The following is a 23,865-nucleotide window of genomic DNA, read 5'->3' as shown; positions in this document are numbered from 1 at the left end:
TAATTACTAGCGATCGACGGTAGGCGATGAAGTCACTGAGCAACATTTTTTGTTTGACACCTTTACTGTAAATAGATTTACGCTGATCACATATTTACCATCGTCAACCGTCGTCGTCGGTTCAAGCTCATATCCGAACATTGGTTTTGTCTTCAAGCTGTCAGATATGACTTTGGATGATGATATCAGATGAGGCTTTAAAGGCCAAGTCTGTGGTGGAATAGACGTGGGAAAAAGCCATATTGTAGATGAAGGATGCGAACGTGCTTTTTTTAGCTTTTTATTTCTATTCTTTTAGATTGATCTGGCATAGTTTTTTTTCTCCAGATTGATCTGTTACTGACAAGTTGTTTCCTCGATTTTAGAATAATTTTAGCTTGGTTCAAGGATACTTTTAGCTGATTTTTTTTATGTCGCATTTTCGTCTTTCAAAAAGTCTTTTCCTTGTCTCTAGTTTTCTATTGAGCATTATTCGAGGATGTCGCGCTGGGTCCATAACGTGTCCTGTCCAACCGAAACGTGTTGCAGTATGATGTCTTCTAGGCTGGGCAACTTAGCACGGTCAAGGATTGCATCGTTGGTGAGACGATTCTCTTAACAAATGCCTAGTAGCCTACTTATCTCACACCATCGTCAGCAATGAGTGGTAGGCTATATTAATGTTTCAGTTAAATTATTAGAAAAAATTAAGCTAGGGTTAGGCTGCAATGAATGCACATAAAAACCCTTGCAAAAATAACTAACCTCTTTTTTTAACACAAGCAGCAATCAAATTGGAAAATTACCGCTAATTCATTACCAAGGCTCCTGTTTTTAGCCTCGTTAGCCTACTTGTATGACAGTGATTTTTTTTTATACTTAATAAAATCTTGACTTTATCCAACCAAGTAAATTGTCTGAGTTAATTGAAAATTTTTCTTTCAGGGCTGCCGATATTGACTGAAAAATGGTCTTTTTAATAATCTTGTCAACACAAAATCTGTCGCGATCGACCAGTTCAGAAGTGTTTGCCACCTCTTGCCTACTATATCGTTCATTTCAATAGTTAGTCTTTTTGATCGTTCAGAATGAAATGTCCAAATCATGCAAGCAAAATCTGAAGAAAGACTGTGTCATGTAAAATTTTTCCTATATCTCTTGGAAGCAGTTTCAATTCGTAAACATGAGCTTACCGAATGACAGTTTATATATTTAATTTAGAATTTGGTATTTTGTTAAAGAAAAATTTTCTTTTGTCACGCACAGTGTTGATTTTATGTTTTGAAGCAAGACTTTCATAATATAAGATTTTCATGATATGCTCAATCAAAAAATTCTGCTCCAACATACACTCTGCAGAAATAACGACTTTGCAATTAACATTTGACGTTTTTCTTATACCTGGACAGTGTTTGTATCATTGGTTCTACATCCATACGCTCACGTCAAAGGCAAATGTAGTAGACTACGTTCCCCCGTCAGATATTGATTGAATTCCAATGACATAAAATTTGCTCTATAAATTTTTTATTGAACTTTTATATGCAGCAGTGGAGATTGAAAGCATTCTGTTTATTATATTTACAAACGGTGCTCCCTACATGAGTATAAATTTTCATGCAAATCGAATTTTTAGTATTTAGAAAGCATGCTTTCTTTTCAATTATACCCCATATTTGAAAAGTGTTTACGTTAGCACTGACCATGTTCGTGAAAGAAGATCCGCAGCTTCCCTTTGTTTGCTTCAGTACTTGTGGCTGATCACAAAAAAGTCTTCAAACTTGCATGTTGAGCTAATGGACGAAATTTTAAACCTTTTGGTTGCTTAAGTCGCAATCACAACAATTTAAGTTTCACTTGGTTGATTATGTCCAAGCTACAAGGGATTAAATTGTCGAACATACCAACACGAAGCACACGAGGTATGGTAGTGACCCACCTTAAATAACGCAGTTGATAATTTTCACGGTCGTGTTTGTAATTTAAGATTCGGTCTTTATCGTGGTCTTCAAAAAATGTTCAAGCAAATTTGAGATGGGTTACGCACTTAGACTAGCGAGATAATGCTGAATTAATATAACATTCCGAGCATTAGCCTATATGATGTAATATAGGTTTGTGCATTTTTTCTTAGTGAGTTGGTGTAGGTTTGTTTGTGGACGTGCTGCTGGCTACAAATACACTATGATCGCATCACTATCTTTTACTCTCTTAACAAATAAATTCTCTGATGCTTGTCTACAACTTCAAAAGTAAATCTTTTTTTTTAGGTTATTTTTAGGTGTTTAGATTATGGAGTATTGTTGTTTCTACTCTTCTTTCTATAGGTTTGATTTGAACTTGGTCAGAAACAAAGCCACACACACAAACATGCAATTTACAGTAAAATAGGGGCCATACTTAGCAATCAGCAATAAGTCAGACACAGTTTAGCACAAGGCAACTTGGGACAAGTTTAGAAGCGTCAGATTGGCACTTGCAATCGAAGACAATCTGTAGTTTCTTTCGGCTTATTGCTTCATCCTTCACCTTTAATGTAGGCTGAGTGGGATGTGCTTGGTGGGTGTTAAGAAAAAACTTTTGTGGCAATTTTATAGGTTCGAATTCGAGTTTTACAGAGCATCAAATAAACAATTTCATAAATTGACAAATTTTTTTGCTAGTAGGCTACAGTGTTGCCTGATTGTCAGTGGACGGGTGGTGGAGGGGAGCTCGGAAAACGCTCTGGCAGTTCTTCATTACTGATCAAAATGAAGTTCTTAACAAATTTAACTCAAAACGAAATCAAGACAAACGATTGTGCGTTGAAACGACGTAGCCTACATCACAATATTTTTGAAAAAGTGATACACAGAGTGTTTTTTTTTAATTGTATTGATGATTGGAAAGGCATCCTCAAGTTTTTCCAATAGAATTTCAAAATATGCCACTTATTTTTCTACAGTAGTATGATAGTACATCAGATTCAACCTTTGTCACATCGTGAAGCTGACAAACCAGTCAATTTATAGATCACATTACCAGTTTGAGATGAATGATACAAATTCTACATGAACAAAACTCTTAAAATTTGGAATGAAAGATCTGACTACAAAGTGCAGTCATATCTAAACACAGAAAGTGTAGAGTGTGTAGACTTATAAATTTCAAAGTACGGTGGTCTATAACTTAGCCTACAAGTAGGCTAAACCTTATTCTAAAACATATAATTTTAATTTAGTTGGGTTGTTTAAACAAACAAATGGTCTAAGATTTGTGTTTTTTAACCTTAAACAATTGTAAACATCAAAACCAATATACAATGGTAGCCTCCAAGCGTGAGGTTTTGCTTTTCCGTATGATTTATGACATCTAGCTCTTCTAATTGAGTTACGACATTTGGTGAATCCATTAACAGAATGTTCAGTCAAAAAGATTAAATAACATGTTGCAAGTTTTTAAGTGAAACTGTGTTGTGTAGCCTACACTAATTATGCCAGTTATCATAAACCGTTTTACTGAAATACGACACTCGAAATTGATATAACCACCTCGTTTTGAAACAGGAAATGCTGTGAACAATCTGTGTGGCCCACTTAGCATGTAGTGGATGTTGATCACTGCGATAGCACAGGATCAAAACTTAGCTCTACAACGTCTCCTAGAGTGAAATTATTTCAAAGACTAAAATTAATAGTTTCTTAGTTTTGTTTGGTAGCTTTCTCAGAGTAGACTCTCAGAGTAGACTTATCTTGCAGTTGTGGGAACCGTGGAAATTCGGCATTGAAAGTAGACTCGGGTGTTTCTTATGGTAAATATGAATTGCAAATTTGTAATTTTGAAGGATCTCTGATGCTTTGGAAGGAGGTACTGCTATTTTGCATTCATCAAATGCTGGCATTTGCACAACAATCTAACCGCTTAGTGTTATTTATTAAGTAAGAATCGATTTCGCTATAGTAGGCTAATAGCATCTTCAGCTTATTCAAATAGCCTGCTAATTCAAAGTATCAAAATGAACTTAGTCTACGTCCAATTTTTTATTACCAAATTATTTGCAACAGGGTCTCTTTTAACCGATTTATACTGGAGGGGCAATGTTATCAGTGATTGTCATAGCTTCTGGGGGGTTGAGCACACAGACCCCTCACCGAGTTACTGACTTCTTTAACGTATAATTCACATGGCATCTTAAATTGTTTGTGGTGTCTTTACACTTTTATCTGGTTCTAAAATTATTTAATCCGGCATTACTACACAAGATAATTCTGTACTTTTTCGACTTGGATCTCTACGAGAAGATGAAATTCGAACTTCTAAATCATCACGCTTTTTCTTTGCAGGATATCCAAAATTGCTTTTTGCAGATATTGATACTTTTTTGTTTCATTTTTCAAAATTTTGCTTCGTAATTTCAAAATATTTTATATTTTTTCGCTTTGAAGCAAAATTATTTGCCCTGACTTTGTTTCGATTCGTTGATACATAAGCTCTCTTCGTCTCGATAAACAAACAAATATTAATTGAATGTGCAAAAGACATTGGAAGCCAAAATTGGCAGCAGCAAATAAGCGCAAACAAAACCGATAGATTGTGATTTAACAAGATACCGGTAGTTTTTATTGGTCTGATAATCACGTCTATCGTGTCAAAAGCGTTTTAACCGCAAAGGTATAATGCTGATCTACGGTGATGCTTAAATCTGAGAGGAGATTCTAAAACTCTAAATCATAGAGTAGGCTACTTATCTTTTTGTAAAAGTTTTAGCGACTGCTGCTGATATTTAATTAACTTGAGAAGACAAAAGTTACTAAACAGTAAAGGGGGAAAAAAGTTAAGTGGGAGGGCAAAACCTTTTCAGTGTAGAGCAATTACTCCCCACTTTCCCCTTAAAAGAGGCCCTGACTCGCAATATTATTTTTCTACGAGCAAATGTAACTAAATAACGACAATCATGACAATTTTAGCATGTAGCATGTAGCATGTAGCATGTAGCATGTAGCATGTAGCATGTAGCATGTAGCATGTAGCATGTAGCATGTAGCATGTAGCATTTAGCATTTAGCATGTAGTGGATGTTGATCACTGCGATAGCACAGGATCAAAACTTAGCTCCACAACGTCTCCTAGAGTGAAATTATTTCAAAGACTAAAATTAATAGTTTCATAGTTTTGTTTGGTAGCTTTCTCAGAGTAGACTTATCTTGCAGTTGTGGGAACTGCAACCATTGAACATACCCAAAAAGAATTTTCTTTTAACAAGCAGGCTTAGCTTTGTCAATCTAAAAATACACTGATTGGTTTAAGTTTACAAATGCAAAAGTGAACAAGAAAGACTTAGTTCTTTTTGCCGAACTCAAACATAATAATACTCCTATAGCCTACCGTACTCAAGATTGTGTTAAGCGTTCGTTGGCTACATGGGATAGCCTACCCAAAAAATTCGTAAATCTACCTATTTGATAAGAACTTAGGCTATATAAGAATAGTACTACACTTCTGAAATCTTGGAACATTTATTTTAATAGAAGATATAGCCTAACAGGCCTTTTTATAATAGCCTTGTTGGATATAATGATAGCCACTAGCGGATCTTCAAAAATGTTTGAAAAGCACCAGAATTTTAATGACGTCAAATTGCAAGTAAACAAAACAATGCAAATGTTGTGATTAAAAAAAGTAAAAGGCTGACGGAGGGACTTGCCGCTCAGAACATGTTGGCAGTTTTTACCTCGTTTTGATTGCTTTTGCGTATGTGCTCCAATTATTTTGTGCTCCAACGTTCTTTTTGTTTTGCAGTTTCACACCTTGTGTTTAACTAAATTCATCCAATTAAAAAGTACATTTCTATTGAAGATACTCACAAAGTTTGGATTAAAATTGACCTTAAGTGTCGATTTTTTTTCATGGACACAGAAAGATTGTAACGACTAGTTTATTGACAAAGTTTTGCCTTGTTTTGTGTAGTTAGTATCACGTAATCTTTCACATAAAAATAGAATAGCCGTCCGGGGTGTTCTCATCTTACTGTACTAAATCGTAGGTAGGCCTACATAAGGCACATTTACTTCATACTGCTATTAGTATCTACACGCTGCAACGCTGAAGTTAGTTAATTTAATTGTTGAATAGTCGGGTGAATATTATGTTTTAGTTCAGAATATTGAATTATTTTGTCACTTATTAAGTGGCACAAAAATGCGCACCCTTTACATCTACTGCTGAAAATCGCGATTTCAACACTGTTGGTTAAGTCGATGAAATGTGATGAGTGAGCGAGCAAATGTTACAGAAATGAGAAAAAGTACATGTTTTTTCTCCCTTTCGTGGGATACTTGACCAAGTGCTCCCCCTGATTCCGCTACTGATGATAACCAGTGGCGTTGATTGATATAGGTGGTCCACGATGTACCTTTGAACCCGAGGTAATTTTATGAACTCAGAATATTTTGAAAGTTTATAATCAAAAGTAACCTCCATAACGCTGCATTTTTCGCATCTACGTAACTTGTTGTTTTGAGGTATTGCCTTTGCATCCATTTCAGCATCTTCATTTATGGACAAACACTACATCACACCTACTTTTTCGCCTTTCATTTTTGTTGTTCAAACGTGTTGCGATTGCAAGTCTTGTAGTCGATCTTTTGTTGGCAGGCCCAGATAAGCCTATTGTATGAAGACGGCGCTGTTGACAGCCATTTAAAGCTATAAAATCTTTTGAAGGCAAGAAAACATAATTTGAAAAATATCTGCCAAAACTGACAAGATTGTTTTCATTTCCAGTGTTCACAGCTTGAGAAAATCTCCCCTTTTGTCTTCACGTTTCTTCGAAAACAGAGAAAACACAATAGTCTGCACTATTCGTTGATCATTGAAAACATGGAAATAATAACGCGTTTGGTGTGTTCATTGTAGAAGTATTGCAAGTTTTCTAGTATTTTTTTTGTTAAACTCCACAGTAGCCTACTTCGCATTGTTAGGAATTCAAAGACGGGCTCTCGTCGCTGCGATTGCTGAACATCATGCGAAGCTTTATCTATCAACTTCACAGTGTAGATTCTAACGATCTGTTTTAGCCTGATGCTGCGAGTTCGTTGTGGCAATATCGAATTGCACTAGTCTTCGGAACACAGTTTCCTAGTCATGCGCTATGACGAATGATGTTGAAGTCAGTGAGTGGTTCTTTAATGTGGCTCTTTGGTTTAGCTTGAGGCTGCCGGCTGCTGAGTTTCTGTGCTGTAAGGCGCTATTGCTGTGAAATTTTGTTGAATCAGTTGATTAGTAGATTAGGTGACGTAGTTCTTCCCTTTATCTATCGATATCCTTCTAAACAGGCGCACAATTTCCATGATAATGAAGCTTGTTAGCAATAAAAACTTCATCATCATCATCAGTAAGTTATGATGAAGCAAACTAATACTAAACCTTCTGGAAATTTGTATCTCACATGAATGCCGTAACTGGCTTTAATGCATGTTGGCATATAGATCCACAACTTTCCAAGCGTAGTTTTTACGAAGTATGCTCTCTATATCTTGGCTTAGGTTTATTTAACCAAAATCTATTTGAGTTAGCTTAAGTGAAGATGATCGAGTTATAAGACCAAGTCAATTCTTTAGCCAAATTGGATTGAATTAACTCTGAAAATAAATTCATTTGTGTTAAGTCGAATACTTTACAACTGGATACAGCACCGTAAAGTTTAGGCAACTTATTTAGTCTGTTTATTGAAACTGGTGTTCACTGCAATAAAATGATAAAACTATAGGCTTACTCTGACAATAATAGAGTAAGTAAATAATATAGGCCTAGATTCTATTTGGATAAAACCTTCTGATGACCCCCTTCTAAGGTGAAACATACTTCGTAGGTTTAAGAAATTAATAACTATATTTGATGTAATCAGGGATATCTAGAGAAGGGGATATGAAGGCTCGAAGCGACTGCCTTATTCTCATGACACTACCAGGGCGGTAGTTTGTAGTGCTTTAAACATGTGTTTTTTTTTTAAATCATAGAAAGTTTTGTAGTGAAGATGGTACAATGAGCTACAGAAAACAGTTAGCAAATGTTACGTAGAGCATATTTAAAAAATACTTGTTTACAAAGACAGTTGAAAAGTTACCAGTAAGTTTTTTTTTTTTAACAAAGCCTGATGTGGTAGGCTAGATGTAAAGCAAGTATATGGGTAGTTGAATTAATAAGTAACCATGAGCATGCTGTGATTATCCAGGCCTGATGCTAATAGTGCAATGCAAGTTATCATAACAAGATTAATTAAACTAGTATCGGTGCCAATTGTCATTTTACGATAAACACAGATAATTTACGATAAACAAAAGCCCTTCTATTGTCAGACGTAATAAAAGCTTTCGTATCCCCTTCTTTAGACATCCCTGGATGTAATTTACTCTGCTTGGCGTTTTTGCTTGGTAATGAGCACTTTTTGTAGTATTAACCTAATAGCATTTATTGCTTAGGCCTAAATAATAATGTGAATCACCCTCTTACATACAAAATAGTTCTCTTTCCCCAGCTAGCGGAAAAACATAATAATGATGAAAATTTCTCAATGTCCTTGACATCATTCAGCGCTGGAGAATGCAATATACAAAAGCTCAAAATGTTCATAAATTTGTAGTTTTGAAAAAATAAACAATTCACTGTCAATGATAACATTAAAGTCATGTTTGATTAATTAGAAAGTCACTCTGTATTGGAAATAGACCTACCTTCGGGTTTTTATGCATAGGCTACCGAGGCTACCACTCATTCTACTTAGATAACCAGATAGACTCTTTTACTATGAAATACTATAAATACTTTATTGTTCAATGTTCAGGTTCTCAGACAAAAGATCATCAGCTGCGTTAGCAAAGTCCTTTACATGTATAATGTGCAATCTGCATATACCATGAAAATCACATCAATAAATTGGGAAGCAAAATAACGAAACTATAAAAAGTCTAAAATTTTGAAATTGCGTCAAAAAGTATAGTAACAACATTCAAACATGCATTTTTAATTTCAAATAGTAGGATTAATAAGTGACTGAAGACTCTTCTAAAAAAACAACAACTCCGGAATGGTAATAAAGGTGTTGCTATACCCAGTTTGCAGTATTTCCGACTCACAGATTATTTTTTGAGACTTTTGTAAAGTTAAATAATAAAAATGGACTAAATAATGGACTACTGGTTGCTGGACATAGCTGATTTTATTTGCGTGCCTGCCATGCAAAAAATAACAACTTAGTTTTATGTTTGGACTTGCTATTGCAAAGCAGCTCCATGACTACAACATCAAAGGCCTATCGTATCAGAGCCCTTCTCAGTCTGAGGATAAAGATTCAAAGCAACCAACCAATGTTTAATTTGAAGCACAACTAATATCAGGTAATTTCTTAGACAATTTTTTTTTATTTGTCTATCTTCAACGGTAGGTCTAACCTGCTTCAAGAAAGTAGGATACTTAAACATTTCAATCCATTGCTATGGCCTTTAGAGTCAACTTACGAACAGTCGGAGAAAAGCAAAATGCGCAACAATTGTTTATTTATTTTTGTTAGTAAGCGATAGTTTTGTTAGTGATCGATCGCGGTTGAAAATCAATAGTAAATATTTTCATGAATAATTTGATTTAAAAGAATAATATTATTTATTTGCACTATACCAAGCACAACTTTTTAGTAGATATTGGACTCAGATTTACGGTGATCTTGCTATATGCTCAGATTTTTAACATTATGGGCACAATAATTTCTCTCTATGCATTAAAAAATAAACACTAGGCTATACTTGCGGTCAAGGGAGCATCCAGAAGTAGCCTTAGGGAGAAAGGGGGATGTTTCAAGTAAACACAATGATGTGAAGGTTTACATTAATCGGGCCTTGCAAAAACACTGTGAAAAAAATAAATTACTTTTCCGTGTTTTAAAGGGGAGCAATTTCCCCTACTCCTGGGTCCTCCACTGCCTGTATTTTTTTGTTTTTGTTTTTCTTTTTTCTTTTTTTTTATTTCTGGACCGCATATCAACTATTCTATGCCGATGCCAAGTGGTGGAATCCATTCGTCATTCCTGTTGTTTGGTATTGAAACAAAACGGTACTGCAATTTTGAGTATGTCAGTAGTTTTTTTTTTCTAATTTTAACTTAGGCCTATTTACAGTAGGCTATAGGCTATATTTATGTTGCCACTTTTAGGTTTTTATGTATGTGTTTGATTTAATCACTTTTGTGAAACCTAACATTAATGTAATGTTTGAATCCTAAAGATGTTCTTAGTACAAAATTTGGTGTTGTGTGTTTGCAGTAAGTTACACCTAAAGCTCTGTAAGCAATTGAGAAAATGCTTGAGGAAGAGAGGTGATTTACGTTAAGAAATGTATTTGTTTTTTATTCACGGTAAACCCGTGACTTTTCTGGCACTGAGATGATGTTTTTTGTAAACTCAATAAATTAAACCTAAATATCTCAAGTAATTGCGATAGGAATGTTGCCAAATAAGTCAATAAACTTGTGCAATGTGTTGTGTCAACACATATAACTCCAGTGATGAGTTGTTCCATCTCTATGCTGTCAAATCAATCAAGATAAAAATAGAAGAAAACTGAAAACGATTTTCCTGACCTTGATTATCTTAAATACCTATCTAATCACACGAGGTATCCTGAAAAATAGGCTGATGAAGTAAACAAAATGTTTTTTTGCATTTGGAAGCTTTCATCAAAAGTTGCGAATTGTGTTGATAAAATCAAGAGAGCCACAAAGTCTATAATCCCACACCTTGTATAAGTGACTGAGGTTTTAGTTCATTGCTGTCGTGAATCAAAATAATTGTATGAATTCATCATAATACGAAAACATGCTCAAAAAGTTTAATCAAGGCAACTTGCTGCATAGACTACTTGAAAACTTTTGCTGAACTAAAGCAGCGCATCGTGATAATTGCCTTATGTAGGCTACAGTTCATAGTGGTTTACTGAAGACTTATGGAAGTCATAATACGTTTCCAAGCATTTCAAAGCTTTGGGTAACCCTAAACTAAAATTTTTAGTTCTGTTTATAATGGCAAAACTTTGCACAACAACTTTTCGTACTTTGTGCATTTTTGGACGGTGTTTTGCAGTTGAGATGTGCAAGTTGTGTATTAAATGTAAACACATAAGTAGCACGACCCAGCGCTGGTGTTGACTTGCTGAGACAAATGAGCAATTTATAAACAACAAGCAAGTCAATTTCTTTTTTTACACTTAAACCTTGTCGCGAAAGCACGTACTTACAAAAAAATGTGAGATCATCTCTGCCCCTTTCTGATAAAAAGAAGCAACCCCGAAAACACTGTTCTGAGAAAATTGATGAAACGTGTTTATTCATACTCAATACAAAAGCATAAACTGAAAGAAGAAACTTTGCTGAAAGAGAGGCTTCATTTGTGAGAGCTCTTTGTTTTGTCAGAATTTTGTTCCATATTTAAATGTTCCAATTTCCAGAAAAACTCATTTTCATTAAAATGTGGGTTACTTCTTTTTGTCAGAAAGGGGAAGATCTGGAGGCAAGCACGAGACTAATAATTCAGCTTTAAATCGAAACTTATATTGTGGTAATAAAACGTTTTCAGATGTTATTATTTCTTGACATGTACATTAAGAGTTAGTACTGATTATTACGAAATTGTAGCAATTGATTATGGTTTAACAATCACATAGTGCAATTATAACTGACTTTGCCGAGAGACAAATGAAGGCTGAAGAAACGAGCAAATACCCAAAAACAATTGAGTTTTTTACCGCTGGATGCGTTGCAAGTCCAATAAACTATTCCAAAACCACCGCAACGAAAAAAGTTTGATAAAATCATCGACCGAGGTGTTGCGTCAGAAACGCTTGAAACAACTGCATGTAACATTAATTATGATGTAATGATGCACATTGTCTAATTTGAAAGTTCACGCAAACTCTATTATTTTATTTTAACTATTGTCAACGTCTGAAGTGGGTTTCTCGCGTATCACCTGTCACCTGGAAGAGTTCGTGAACCACTAGTGGTACGCGTACTATCCAGTTTAGAAACTAACGATGACTTTTGTATCGATAGAAATTAAGTCAAAATTAACGCATTTTATTCATATTTTAACATATCATATTAATCATCACCGTAATTTTAACCTTCTTAAAAATTAATTTTGTGATTGCCTGAAAATTTAGGTAGCCACTAATAAAATTCAAGTGGAGTCGTTTAAGTCACTTGGGACTGGTTGCGGTTTGTATTGCCTATATAATTAAACAATTGAAAAACGCTGTAAAACTGATTGCTGTATTACAACATTTAATCATATTATATCTCATGTATATGTTTATTTCATATAAAATTATTGAAAACAAGTTGCAAATACATTTACGTAGATTGGGTCAAACTCCTTGACACTTTTCCATCTAACACAATGGCAACACTGCTAGCGAAAAGCAATCATTACGTTAAAAACTTACAAAAAAATATAAAATTGGAAAACTGAATAACGCTTTTACAAGAATGTTCAAGGCTTTTTGTATGTTACGGTAACCAGGAAGGTTTTAAGTAAATGCAAATGCAAAACGTTACTATAACGTCTGTCGTCGTTATAATAAAAGCTTGAAAGCAAAGAAACAAAACAAGATAACATTTGAAAACAAATATGTCAAACAAGTCTATTTCACAACTGTAGACCAGAGCGATTTGTTCCAATGACGAGTCATTTTGCACATGACTAGGAAACTATGTTCTGAAAACTGGTGGTAAACCACTGGTACCACATCGGAGCATTAGGCTGAAACAGATCGTTTGTATTTACAGATGTGAAATACTGTAAGCAACAATGATGTTGCTTAAAGCTAAACTCAAACGATGAAATATGACCATGATCATTGTTTAAGTTTAAATTTGCTTGACAAAAGAAGTTTGCTTACTACAACAGCATTCATTTAGTTACGTTTTTTGCTTAAACAACATATGGCGGTGGGCTACTTATACACAATAGTTTTTTAGATTCTATTAATGATAAGATTAGTTTGATATAATATAATTTTTTCAAATTAAAATAATGTACATAACATGTTGTTTGAAAAATAAATAAATAAATATTCAAAAGTGAAATACTTTTGCTTTAAAGATTGGATCGTCTGATATGCCATACAAAAAGAAAATACGACGGCAGCCTTTTAATTTTAGCTGTTTGACTAAACTTTATTTTAACCCAAAAATTGATTTTGATTTGCTGCAAGTTTACGGCAAATTATCTGCGCAACAAAGAAAAAAAAGAGACTATAAAAAGTTAAATACAATGCAAGAAAAATTGAAGAAATATTTAAAGGAAATGAATCAGCAACGAAGCAGATGACAAATTTGACATGTCACTTTAGGATAATGTTGCTTCGTCCGACTGTAGTGATAGTAATTTATTGCACGCTTTGATATCCCGTGAGATGACTGAAGCCGAAGGTGACGAAAAAAATCTGTGAAATAAAATAATGTAAAAATTTAATTTTAACTAAAAAGTTGAGAAAATATAGAGGGTACTGTAAATGGAAATCTGTCAAGTGGAGGTCATTGCATGGAAGTTTTTGTCTTTGAAATATAATTTGAGATAACTAATAAATTAAAAGGCATAAAATCTGATAATAATTAATCAGGTTGATCATAACTATAAGCAAAAGTTACTTTCTTGTAGCATTTAAGAAACGATCGTTGAAACGATAGCAATTTACCAAGTGACTAACGAAAGTCTTCTCTGAACCAGAATGTGATTTATTTCTCACAAATACTTTCATTCACAGGGAGGGTAAGTAAAACCACTGCTCTAGGGCATAGATTATAGGGTAAAAATCTTAGGTAATCTCTGATTACTAATTCAATCATGAAATCTCAGCTGTAGTTAAACTAGGTGACGTGTTGTAGCCATACGTCGATTAGGGCTCAAGTAATTTAGAGCTTTGTTCGTTCTACAGTGTGTGAATTATCCTTGAGCCCAGTTAGGATTATAAAATGGATACTGGTGATCACAACATTATTCTTAGACTGATAAGAAGTGTCCATCGTGGGAATCCCTGATAATAATTGTTGATGATCTTGTATCATCATAATCTTACCTGTGGTCAATGAACGATTTTCCTCACTGATACTTCGTTTTCCTCGAAAATGACAGACTTTTTTTATCCCTCTGCAAGCTACTCGTACTCTTCTTGAGCAAATCATCCCTTGGATTCCAAGGTTTTTTTGCCTGTCGTAGAATTCAAAAGTTATACTATGAAAATATACAGGGAAGCATCTTTTGTTGAGATGACAGAAAGAAAGTCAAATGATTCAATAATGATTTTTCAAAGCAAAGATGTAAACGATAACCTCAAATTTCACAAATTAATTGTGTTGTGAGGATTGAAGCGTTCAAATTTTGTTGAAAATCATTTTTTATGCTTTTGGAAATAAGCATTGAACTTTAACTGCTTACTGAACAGCAAGAAGCTTATATCAACAATGAAACATGTAAAACTAAAACAAACAATTTTACCTCTGACCTAAATAGCGCTCGTACCTTGCCCTGACATGCCTTGACCACTTGTTTGAGGGGAATGCTTTCGAAGTTTCAAAAAAAGCCACAAGAAATAAAAGTAGAAGGCACGTTGAAACTGTTGAAATTGGCAAAATTCTGATCATTGTGATGATTCTTGTTCACTAATTTTGTTACTGAGTGCAAAACTTTTATTTTTTTTTGTCAATCCTGAAAGATAAAAGTGTGTACATCAATATAAACCTCTAGACTGCTGCTTTAAAACTGTTAACCTTGTAAAAAGGTGAAAAAAACGTATTTTTGCTTTAGATGCAGAACTATGTTAAATATCCTTTATTAGTAATAGAATTGTTTAAAAATTATATTAGTTATGACAAAAAAATATGTGAAAATATTATTCTAATCCTATTGTCAAATAGCCAAACAACAACCTTATTGAGAAAAGTATCTTTTCATATTATTTGTCGTTGTTGACGTTAGTTTTCAAAGTCAAACTATCTGCAACGGTTATCCTGAAACTTATCTTGTCATTGAGCAAGCAACAACGATCTGGCAATGAACGAGTCCAAGCAGCGGTATTTATATTGACTCGAACACGTGTTTGATTTGAAAAAAAAATCAACAGAATTTTGGAATTTTTCTGCAGACCGTTTTCTCTTTACTTTGAGAATGCATAGATAAGCTTAAGTGTTTACTCTGAAGTAATAATAGTTCTACTAGTTGTTTGAATAAAGTAAACTGTATTTTTTACAAATATTTTTGAAGTATTGACGATTCTATTAGTTTTTAAAATGTCTACACGTTTTACCAATTTTTAAATTTCTATCGGAGTTTCTAAATGATTTATTATGGGCTTGAAGATTATAAATGTACCGTAACATAGTTGTAACGGTCTAATAAACACCATGACAAATGTTTTTGCTTTTTAGAAATTTTGGCTTTTCGGTAAAGTCCTCAATTTATAAAGTTTTGTATGGAACTTAGAAAATTGTATGTAACCCAAACGATTATTTGTGTTGCCAATTTGTTGCAATGTAGGCCACATTACAATTGTCGCATAAAAAAACACAAATTACAATAACACACGAAGTCTTAAATTGACTAGGTTATGTGACTATTCGACTTTTTTGATACACCAATAACATGGAATTAATTTTTGTTTATTTAATCACTGTTTTTGTTTAACGGCAAGTCACTTTATTTATTAAATTTAGTTGAGAACATTTTTTTTTGTAGCAAGAAAGTTATTTATGTATTCGTTTGTGTTACAAAAGTTCAGTTTAGTTTATTGTTTTGCTGGCGATAAACAAACAAAAAGTACATACAAATTGAGTGTCTATCAGCACAACAGGGTGGCAACGAAAGACCTGTAAGGTCTTTCGTAAGGTTTTTAACCTGTAAACTATTTTGGTTTAGTCGCTTTATAGTAAGGTTTAATTTGAGATAACGATTAAAGTGTAGCGTGTTTACCTTTGTTAAAGACAATCTTATATCTGATCTTTGATAGGCCTAAAAGTTTAGATTGTTTGAAAAAGTTTAGTCATTTTAATATTTTGGACATGGAATGGGCCTACAATAAACACCATCTATGTTTGCTCATTGCAAATGTACGAAAGTCATTATATTGCATAGATGTTAACATCGGTTACAAATTTATCGAGTATTGGAGCAAACAGATTGATCCTTATATCAAACACTTTAATTTTTTCTTAGCGCAGTTGTTTACTCTTGTCGTACGGTTTGTTATAACTATGTTACTACGGGTAAATGCAATTGATATATATTCTAAAAATATCATTTGGTTGAGTTTACTTGATACTTCACTTGTATTGTGCACAACAAGTTTAAATTATAATACCGATACACAACCATGGCCCACGCTCTGCAAGCTATTATTTTAAAAGAGTGTTCAAAACGCAGCATGTAGACACCAAAACATTATGTTGTTGTCAAAGTCCAATAGAAATTAATTACTGGGGCTCTTAAACGTGCAATCATTTTTTTATTTTTCCAAAGAGAGCAGTGAAAAAAAGAATGTTGGTAGGCTAGTTCAATTCAAAAAACTTCAACCGACGCGCATCTAATCGAAGCTGTTCGATAGGATCTACTTGGCAGAGACAGGTCCAACAGTCGGATCAAATCGAAAACACACCTTAGTTTATGCTAGTCACGTGACCTTTGAATGACGATTGAAACTCTTAACGTACACTCGCGCTTGCCGTGCCAAGTTGTCAAAAGCAGGACAACTTGATTTCCGGTCTTACAACTTTTTGTGTATTTGTAAACGATAAACATACCCACACAGTGCTGAAAATGAGAAATTGATATGCCATTTCAAATCAAATAAAACTTTAAGTTTACATTCAGTTATGGCATTTAACGTAACTTATGTTTTATTGAATGATAATTTATGATTGTCACAAAACACTAATTCGCAAGCGTACAGCGTGTGTTGCTGTTGAGGCCCGATCGAACGAAAATGAAAGACGCCAAACTTGAGTTTCACCCTTGTTTGAAATCATTCATCAGTGGTGGCTTGGTGCATATCCATATTGCCGTCTTGAGTGGGAATCGCACTTTCGACTTGATGGAAATTGCGGACTTGTGGAAAACGAGTGTTGTGTATTAATCCAGATAATATTGAATATTCTTTTTTTTTTAACTAAATGATAAAGCCGAGTTTCGAAAACAAGAGTAAATTGTGTAAGGCAAATGCGTTACGCCTCAGACAAAAAATCAAGAGATTTTTTTTATTTGCTGTCTGAGGGCTCTTTTGAAGGTTTTAAATATTTTAATCAACGTCTGTTGAAACTTCTATATACTGGAAGTGTAATCTTGCTGGACCAGTGCCCGAATATAAAACAAATTAAAGATTTTTAATTGGTATATGATTGGCAACCTTAGAAGCTGTTGGTAAAATTAATTTTTAGCAAGACCAAATGTGAAACTTTTTGTATACGTTATTAATATTGCAATAAAAAACTGACCTATTTTGCATTTTTGAAACAATCGTGGCTCCTTGCACAATGCTTGCATTAAACACGCTTATTCATAAATAAACCTATTTTTTCAAATATTTCACTTCAAGGAAGCAAATTTTATCATTTGCATCTCATGTCAATTTCAGAGAAGTCAGCACATAATTTTCACAAATATTTGTTTTTTATTTGTGACGCCAAAATTATAGAGTATATTTGACGACTTTAAATGCCATAATCACAAGTCTTACATAACTATGGTCTGCTTCAACAGATTGTAATGTATAATGTATATGGATGACTAGATATCTTTAGCCAGCGATCAATCTGAAATTTACTGCGTGTGCAGAATATTTTCACTGGTGCAGCCTGCGGTATACGGTAATTTTTATTGAATAACTATCCACTGATGTTCGATGACATGATGCATTCTACTGGTGCAAATTAAGCTGCTTAATTTGCATCAGTAGAACGCATCATGTTATCGAACTAAATGTCTAGTGAATAGCCTCATTCAATTTTCAGTATCCACTGATGTGAGTGCAAGAAAAATTGGATGTGCATTCAATTTTATGATGTTCTACAACAACTCGGAAAGGCAATGAATAAAACCTTGATGCACGGATTTATCTGCATCTTTATAATTCATTTCGGTGGGCTTAAACCTTCTGTGTCGCCTCAGCTTATAAAAAAACGGTAATATGGGTTAATACACTCCGGTTGTCATTTTCGAATTGATCAAAGTGCTGTAAATGCAATACAAGTAAAAATGTATTTTCATCCAAGTAAGGTCTAAGCGTTTTCTCCTGGAAAATGAGCAATAAAAACGTGGCCGATTATTTCAAATATTCTTGTTGTTCAGCACACAAACTATTGCAAAATAAGATATTATGTATAATCTTAAATAAGGAATAAATAGGGGGAGGTTTTTTTTACAAAAAATAATTAAATGAAATTTAAAAAAGCGGATAGAGTTGTTTGAAAGGAAGTTGGATCACGGAAATGCTATATTTAATATTTGTGAAGTTATTTGCTTTAAACGAAATTTGTGCAGCAAAGCTTCAAATAGAACAAAATTTTACTCTTCGTTTAAAAATAGTTCTGGTGCTTGGGTTCTGGAGTAGCTCATGGCTTTGGGCTACTAGATTCTGATCGACATAGATTGTATAGCACTAGGCCAACTGATAATATCGGTTAAGCTGCTTCAACACTGTCCGTTTTGTTTATTTATTGTTAAAAAACGTTGGATTTAATAAAAGCGGCACTTTTGCTATTACTCTGCTGTTCTGCTCGCTGTGCTGCAATTTTATATTAAATTTCAACTTTGTCATTGAAATTCTCCCACCACAGCAGAATGCATTATCGAAATTATATTGATATGACATAAGTACTTTAAAATATACGGTGATGTCATTCGGATCACGTTATTTTTCTAACTACTATAAAATTTATTTGAACTAAATGAAAGTTTTTAATTAACTGTCAAATCGGAAAATACTTGAGTAAAGTAAGGTGCGACGATATACTCTATGTGATAATAATGCCTGTAATCTGCATCAAATTCAGAAAACTAGGATATTCCACAAACCCGAAGCAGCAGATTAACTATCAATATGTTTGTCCATGTTTACATTAAGATTTCTCGTCACTTCATTTATGGTGCAGTATAACAGCGCACTTTTATGTTAATCATATTTCATACCTGCTGTATATTAACCGGAACAACATATATATCGATAGGTAATAATAAATAAAATACAAGTTTAAAGCTTGAAATAATCTTGATGAATAAATTACTTAAATAAATCAGTTTTTCTAAAATTTCCGACATTATACGATAAAGCTACTATAGGCTACAGTGTACATTATTACTCGTTTTGGCGTATCCAAGCTACTATCCAATGATGAAAATTTGAGGTTAAATGAACTGAAGAAAAATATAAGCAAATTTTTGTGTTCACTTTCAAACTTGCCATTGAGTTTTTCACAAAGTTACATGCTGTGTTGTAGGCAGGGCTCTAACTGACGAGTGATCAGAAACAGAACCGGCACACTTGCGCTGTACAATCAAGATGTATATTGGTTAGCGTAAGGCTTGCTCCCGTGGTTTCACATTTAAGGCAAGTGGATGGGAAGACAAAAAAGTAAATTTTAATGTCCAAATGGGATAGCAGCATTGGATTAAAAAACTAGTAAAATACATGTCAAAGATCATCTTTCCGTTGCAACCAGAACAATTTTTAAAACAATCAAATACCGGGATAGATAGAAATACCTATGCATGAACAGTAGAACACCTAAGCCTGAAACAGGAATGGTACACAAAGAGGAGAAAAATGCACTACCAGATGATTTTGACAGCTTTAAATAGGTACCCTTTCGAATATCGCAGGCCTCCGTATTTATTACTACTCGGTTATGCAGCTGAAATGTTTGAATGAGTAGCTCACTTTGAAATCTTTTGAAAATTGTTACAACAAAATTATATTATAAGTAAAGAAATGGATGTTATTTGTCAAGTCTTCTGAAGAATTTAAAGAGTGGTGAGTTATTATTTCTTTCAATAACTGTATCTATTCTGAGCAATTTTTATGTACACTATTATGCTGTGAAAAAATATAAAATGACTTTAGCCTATTGTACTGTAAATATACGTTATAAGTACAACAAAAGAGTCTTGGCAATGTGGCTGATTTAAGGTGTGTGAAGTATTGTAGACAATTTGGGGTGATATAATGAAGTTTGTTTTATAAGATCTTCATTTCATTATCTTATCCAAAGTTTACCTTTACAAAACAGTATATCATTCTAGAAATGTCTGTATAGTTTATAATAAACAGTAATGTTTAATGTGTGAGATTTTAAGGACACTATAAAACATAAAAAATGATAATTTCGTTTTGCCGTAGTTGTTATTGATTTTAATTTTGAAAATTTGAACACTATACGTCTGCGATTTAGAACAAAATAAAATATTTGTTAGGCTGACATCGAGCAGCTGTCCCTTTCCGAGCCACGATCGGATATCAATGTTTATTATGAAGAATTCAGAAAAGGGCAAGACATATTTAAATATAAACTACTTAGACAGGCGTATTCAAAGGTTTAGAAAGTCTTTTATTTGTACAGACAATCAAATTGTGCTTAGAAATTGGGAAAGTTATCTGATCATCTATTTGTCATGTCACGGATTGTGTCAATCTATTTGTCACCAAATGAGATTTTTAAAATTAACAACAAACTGTTCTTTCCTCTGCAAAAGATAAAGCGGTGCGAAAAAATAAGATAGCAACTCTTCATCACTTTTAATTTGTAATCTCGAAAACAATATTATCAAATAAAATTTAGAGAAAAAAATACTTTACAATTTTTACTTTTATCAATTTTCAATTTTTGCTATTTTAAATCCATTTCTACTGTAGTTAAAAATATTTTAAATCACTATTGTTGTATTAACATTGGTCTATAAATTAAAAAAATAAAGCTTAATGCTTTAGAACAGTGGTTCTTAACCGGGGGGGCGCGCCCCCCCAGGGGGGCGTAAAGCCTCTCTCAGGAGAGGCGCGAGCTCTACAACAATTTTAATATTTTTTTAATTACTTTAATGTCCTAGGACCTATATGCTGTTTGTCATGTTTTGTATTTTATTGTATTTATTTGTATTTATCTGCGAAGCATTGAATACTCTCAACCTTTAGCTTCAAAGGAAAAACATCAACATCATTAAGCATCATGGCATCATTCGAACTTTTATAGCCAAACTTGACCTCTGGAAGAGTCGAATTGAACAAGGAAATCCAGCGAGCTTCAGTAACTTGGATTCTGCTCTCAAAGATGGTAACTTTGAGTCTGAGTTAAAGAAACAAATAGAAACCCACCGTAATGAATAGAAAGCGGAGTTCATCAAATACTTTCCAGATGTGGATGAGAAGCGTGAAGCCTGGAAGTTCATCAGAAACCCGTTTCAATGCAAAGTAGTTGATATTTTCGAAGAAGGACAAGAGGAGTTTTTTGAGATGAAGTTCAACTCCACAGCTAAAAAAGACTTCAAAGAACTTGAACTTGAGACGTTCTGGGCCAATTACCTTCCTGTTTACCCTCTTATCGCAACTCGGGCTCTTCGAATTCTAACAATGTTTGGATCCACGTATCTTTGTGAAGCTGCATTTTCTGCTCTCGTTGCTATCAAGACCAAGTACCGTACAGAAACAAGCTGAGAGTTGAAGGAGACTTACGTTGTTCACTCTTTGGAGTTGAACCTCGCATTAAAAATCTAGTCGCAAAGAAGCAGTGTCAAGTATCTCACTGATGTGTACAATAAACAGACAAAAACGCAATTTTTTTGGTATGATACTTATTTAAAATCTAGGGGGGGCGAGAGGCTCATGACCATTATTGAAGGGGGGCTTGATAGAAAAAAGGTTAAGAACCACTGCTTTAGAACTTAATGACCAGTAACGTAAAATTTTTTTAGCATTTCATACATTTCAAGCTTCTCAAAGATTTTAAAATAGTTTAGTCTTGATTTTAGTTCAACCTCATTGCTGAACATAAGAAGCAATGTTACAAATTACTGCACTGACCAAACTGAATGTTTTTAAGCCATCCAAGTGCTTTACTTCGACTTCTATGGAACTTTTTTAAAACTATTGGTTAAACGATTTATTCTTCTTTTGTCGGTAGACTAACAGATTAGTTTTTTGGCTTCAGTGACTTTAAGAAGCCAAAGCCAATTTTAAAATGCACAAATATTCATCATTATCATCATTAAGTTCCTTCCTCGTGTTGAAGGTTGGGTACAATGCGCAATTGTTCTCGACCATGAGTTGTTTGTACTGCACTTTCATAACTTAATTTTGTCCATTTAGCGATGTTTAAAGCTTTGGTAGAGAGTTTGCTTTGTTGAACCATAGAGAAATAAAACAAAGTAACTTCAGCTGGCTTAACATGATGTATTACATACACAAATCTAACATAATTAAAAATAAACTCTAACGTTTTCGACACGTACATGTGTCCTCATCAGGAATTACATATCTGCAATATACATAAAATGAAAATTGTAAGGTAAATTTGACTTTGCACTATAACTGTAACTGCATACTAACGACACTCCAGACTGAAAAGCACAAACTAAACGAGTGACACAGGAGTGATTACAAGTAAATTATTCGGTGGAAAACAGATCACATGAGATGTAAACTACAGGCATTTGACAAACAATTGAACACACAAATTGAACAACAGAACACACAATTGAACAACAGAACACACACAAGAGGAACGATGAGCCACAGGCGAATAACTGCCGGTTGAGAGACGAATTATTACGTTTGATTCTTAAGGCTTCTATGATCTTAGTCTGAAATTTAGATCTGCCCCGAGAGATGATTTTAAATTGGTCGATCGAGACATTGTCAGTGCACGTTTCACAAGAGGCGATGTGCTCTTTAATTGCACTTTTTGTTGTTAAGTTTGGGTTTAAGTGCTCCCCGGCCCTTGCCAACAAATGTCTGGTTGACATACCAATGTATGTCTGGTTTGCGTCACGCAAATAACTAAATTTATACACAACATTCGAAGAAAGAGCAAAGGGGCTAGGCGACTTCAGTTGAAATACTGATGCACTTTAAATGTTTTATACACAGGATGAATGTCACATGAAAATTTCTTTTTTATAAGTTTAGCTAGGTGTTTTGCAAAGCTTGTTGAATCTTTTCCTAAAAAGGGTATATTAATAAAAAAGCTAAAATCTACTTCTTCAGGCGTGTCTTTTGGTTCATCAGCCATGAAGGTGTGTAAGACGTTATTGAAAAAGTGGGAAGGATATCCATTTAAATAAAACATGTTTTTCAATTTCTTGATTTCTTTCTGAAACAACTGATTATCAGAACACACCAAACGAGCACGAGACAACAGACACAAAATTAAACCAGATTTCCATTTGTTAGGGGATAGAGCGTTTTAATTTAAAAGCAAGCCAGTGTTGGTAGGTTTTCGCCAAATCCAGGTGTCAATAGAATTGTATTTAATTTCAATTTCAACATCTTGAAAAGGTATGGTATCATTAGATTTTTCAAGTGTAAATTCGATATTTTTATGCTGCGAGTTTAAGAGGTTTAAAAATTTTGAGCACGATTCATCATCATCACAAGTGGCAAAACTATCATCGACATAGCGTAAATACAGTTTGGGATAAAAATCAGGATGGAATTCAAATATTTTGGTTTCGATGTGTGCCAAGAAGAAGTTTGCCACTGTTGGGCCCAATGTGGAACCCATGGTGACGCCACCAATCTGCTGAAACAAACTATTGTTGTACAAGAACATGCCTTCTGTGGCTAAATGCAATAATTTTATGAAGTATTTTTTTTCAATGGGCAGTCG

At 33.9% G+C, this 23,865-nt stretch overlaps 1 protein-coding gene across 1 annotated transcript; it reads left to right on the top strand.

Moving 5' to 3' along the window:
- Nucleotides 1–13,418: 13,418 nt before the first annotated feature.
- Nucleotides 13,419–21,695, top strand: LOC145776664 (zinc finger BED domain-containing protein 5-like). Its single transcript, XM_082587895.1, has 4 exons — nucleotides 13,419–13,434; nucleotides 13,770–13,774; nucleotides 21,177–21,315; nucleotides 21,397–21,695. Exons 1-4 carry the CDS (start codon nucleotides 13,419–13,421, stop codon nucleotides 21,693–21,695), a joined length of 459 nt encoding a protein of 152 aa, XP_082444021.1.
- Nucleotides 21,696–23,865: the final 2,170 nt, after the last annotated feature.

The sequence above is a fragment of the Aplidium turbinatum genome, chromosome 9 (genome assembly GCF_918807975.1).
Source record: "Aplidium turbinatum chromosome 9, kaAplTurb1.1, whole genome shotgun sequence".
Taxonomy (NCBI): Eukaryota; Metazoa; Chordata; class Ascidiacea; order Aplousobranchia; family Polyclinidae; genus Aplidium; species Aplidium turbinatum.
Note: the sequence above shows the minus strand (reverse complement) of the source record. Positions and strands in the feature narration are given on the sequence as shown.

Excerpts from the sequence above, each read along its gene's own strand:
- LOC145776664 (XM_082587895.1), top strand. Across the intron at positions 21,316-21,396 it reads GGATTCTGCTCTCAAAGATG|ATGTGGATGAGAAGCGTGAA; the intron begins GTAACTTTGAGT and ends AATACTTTCCAG.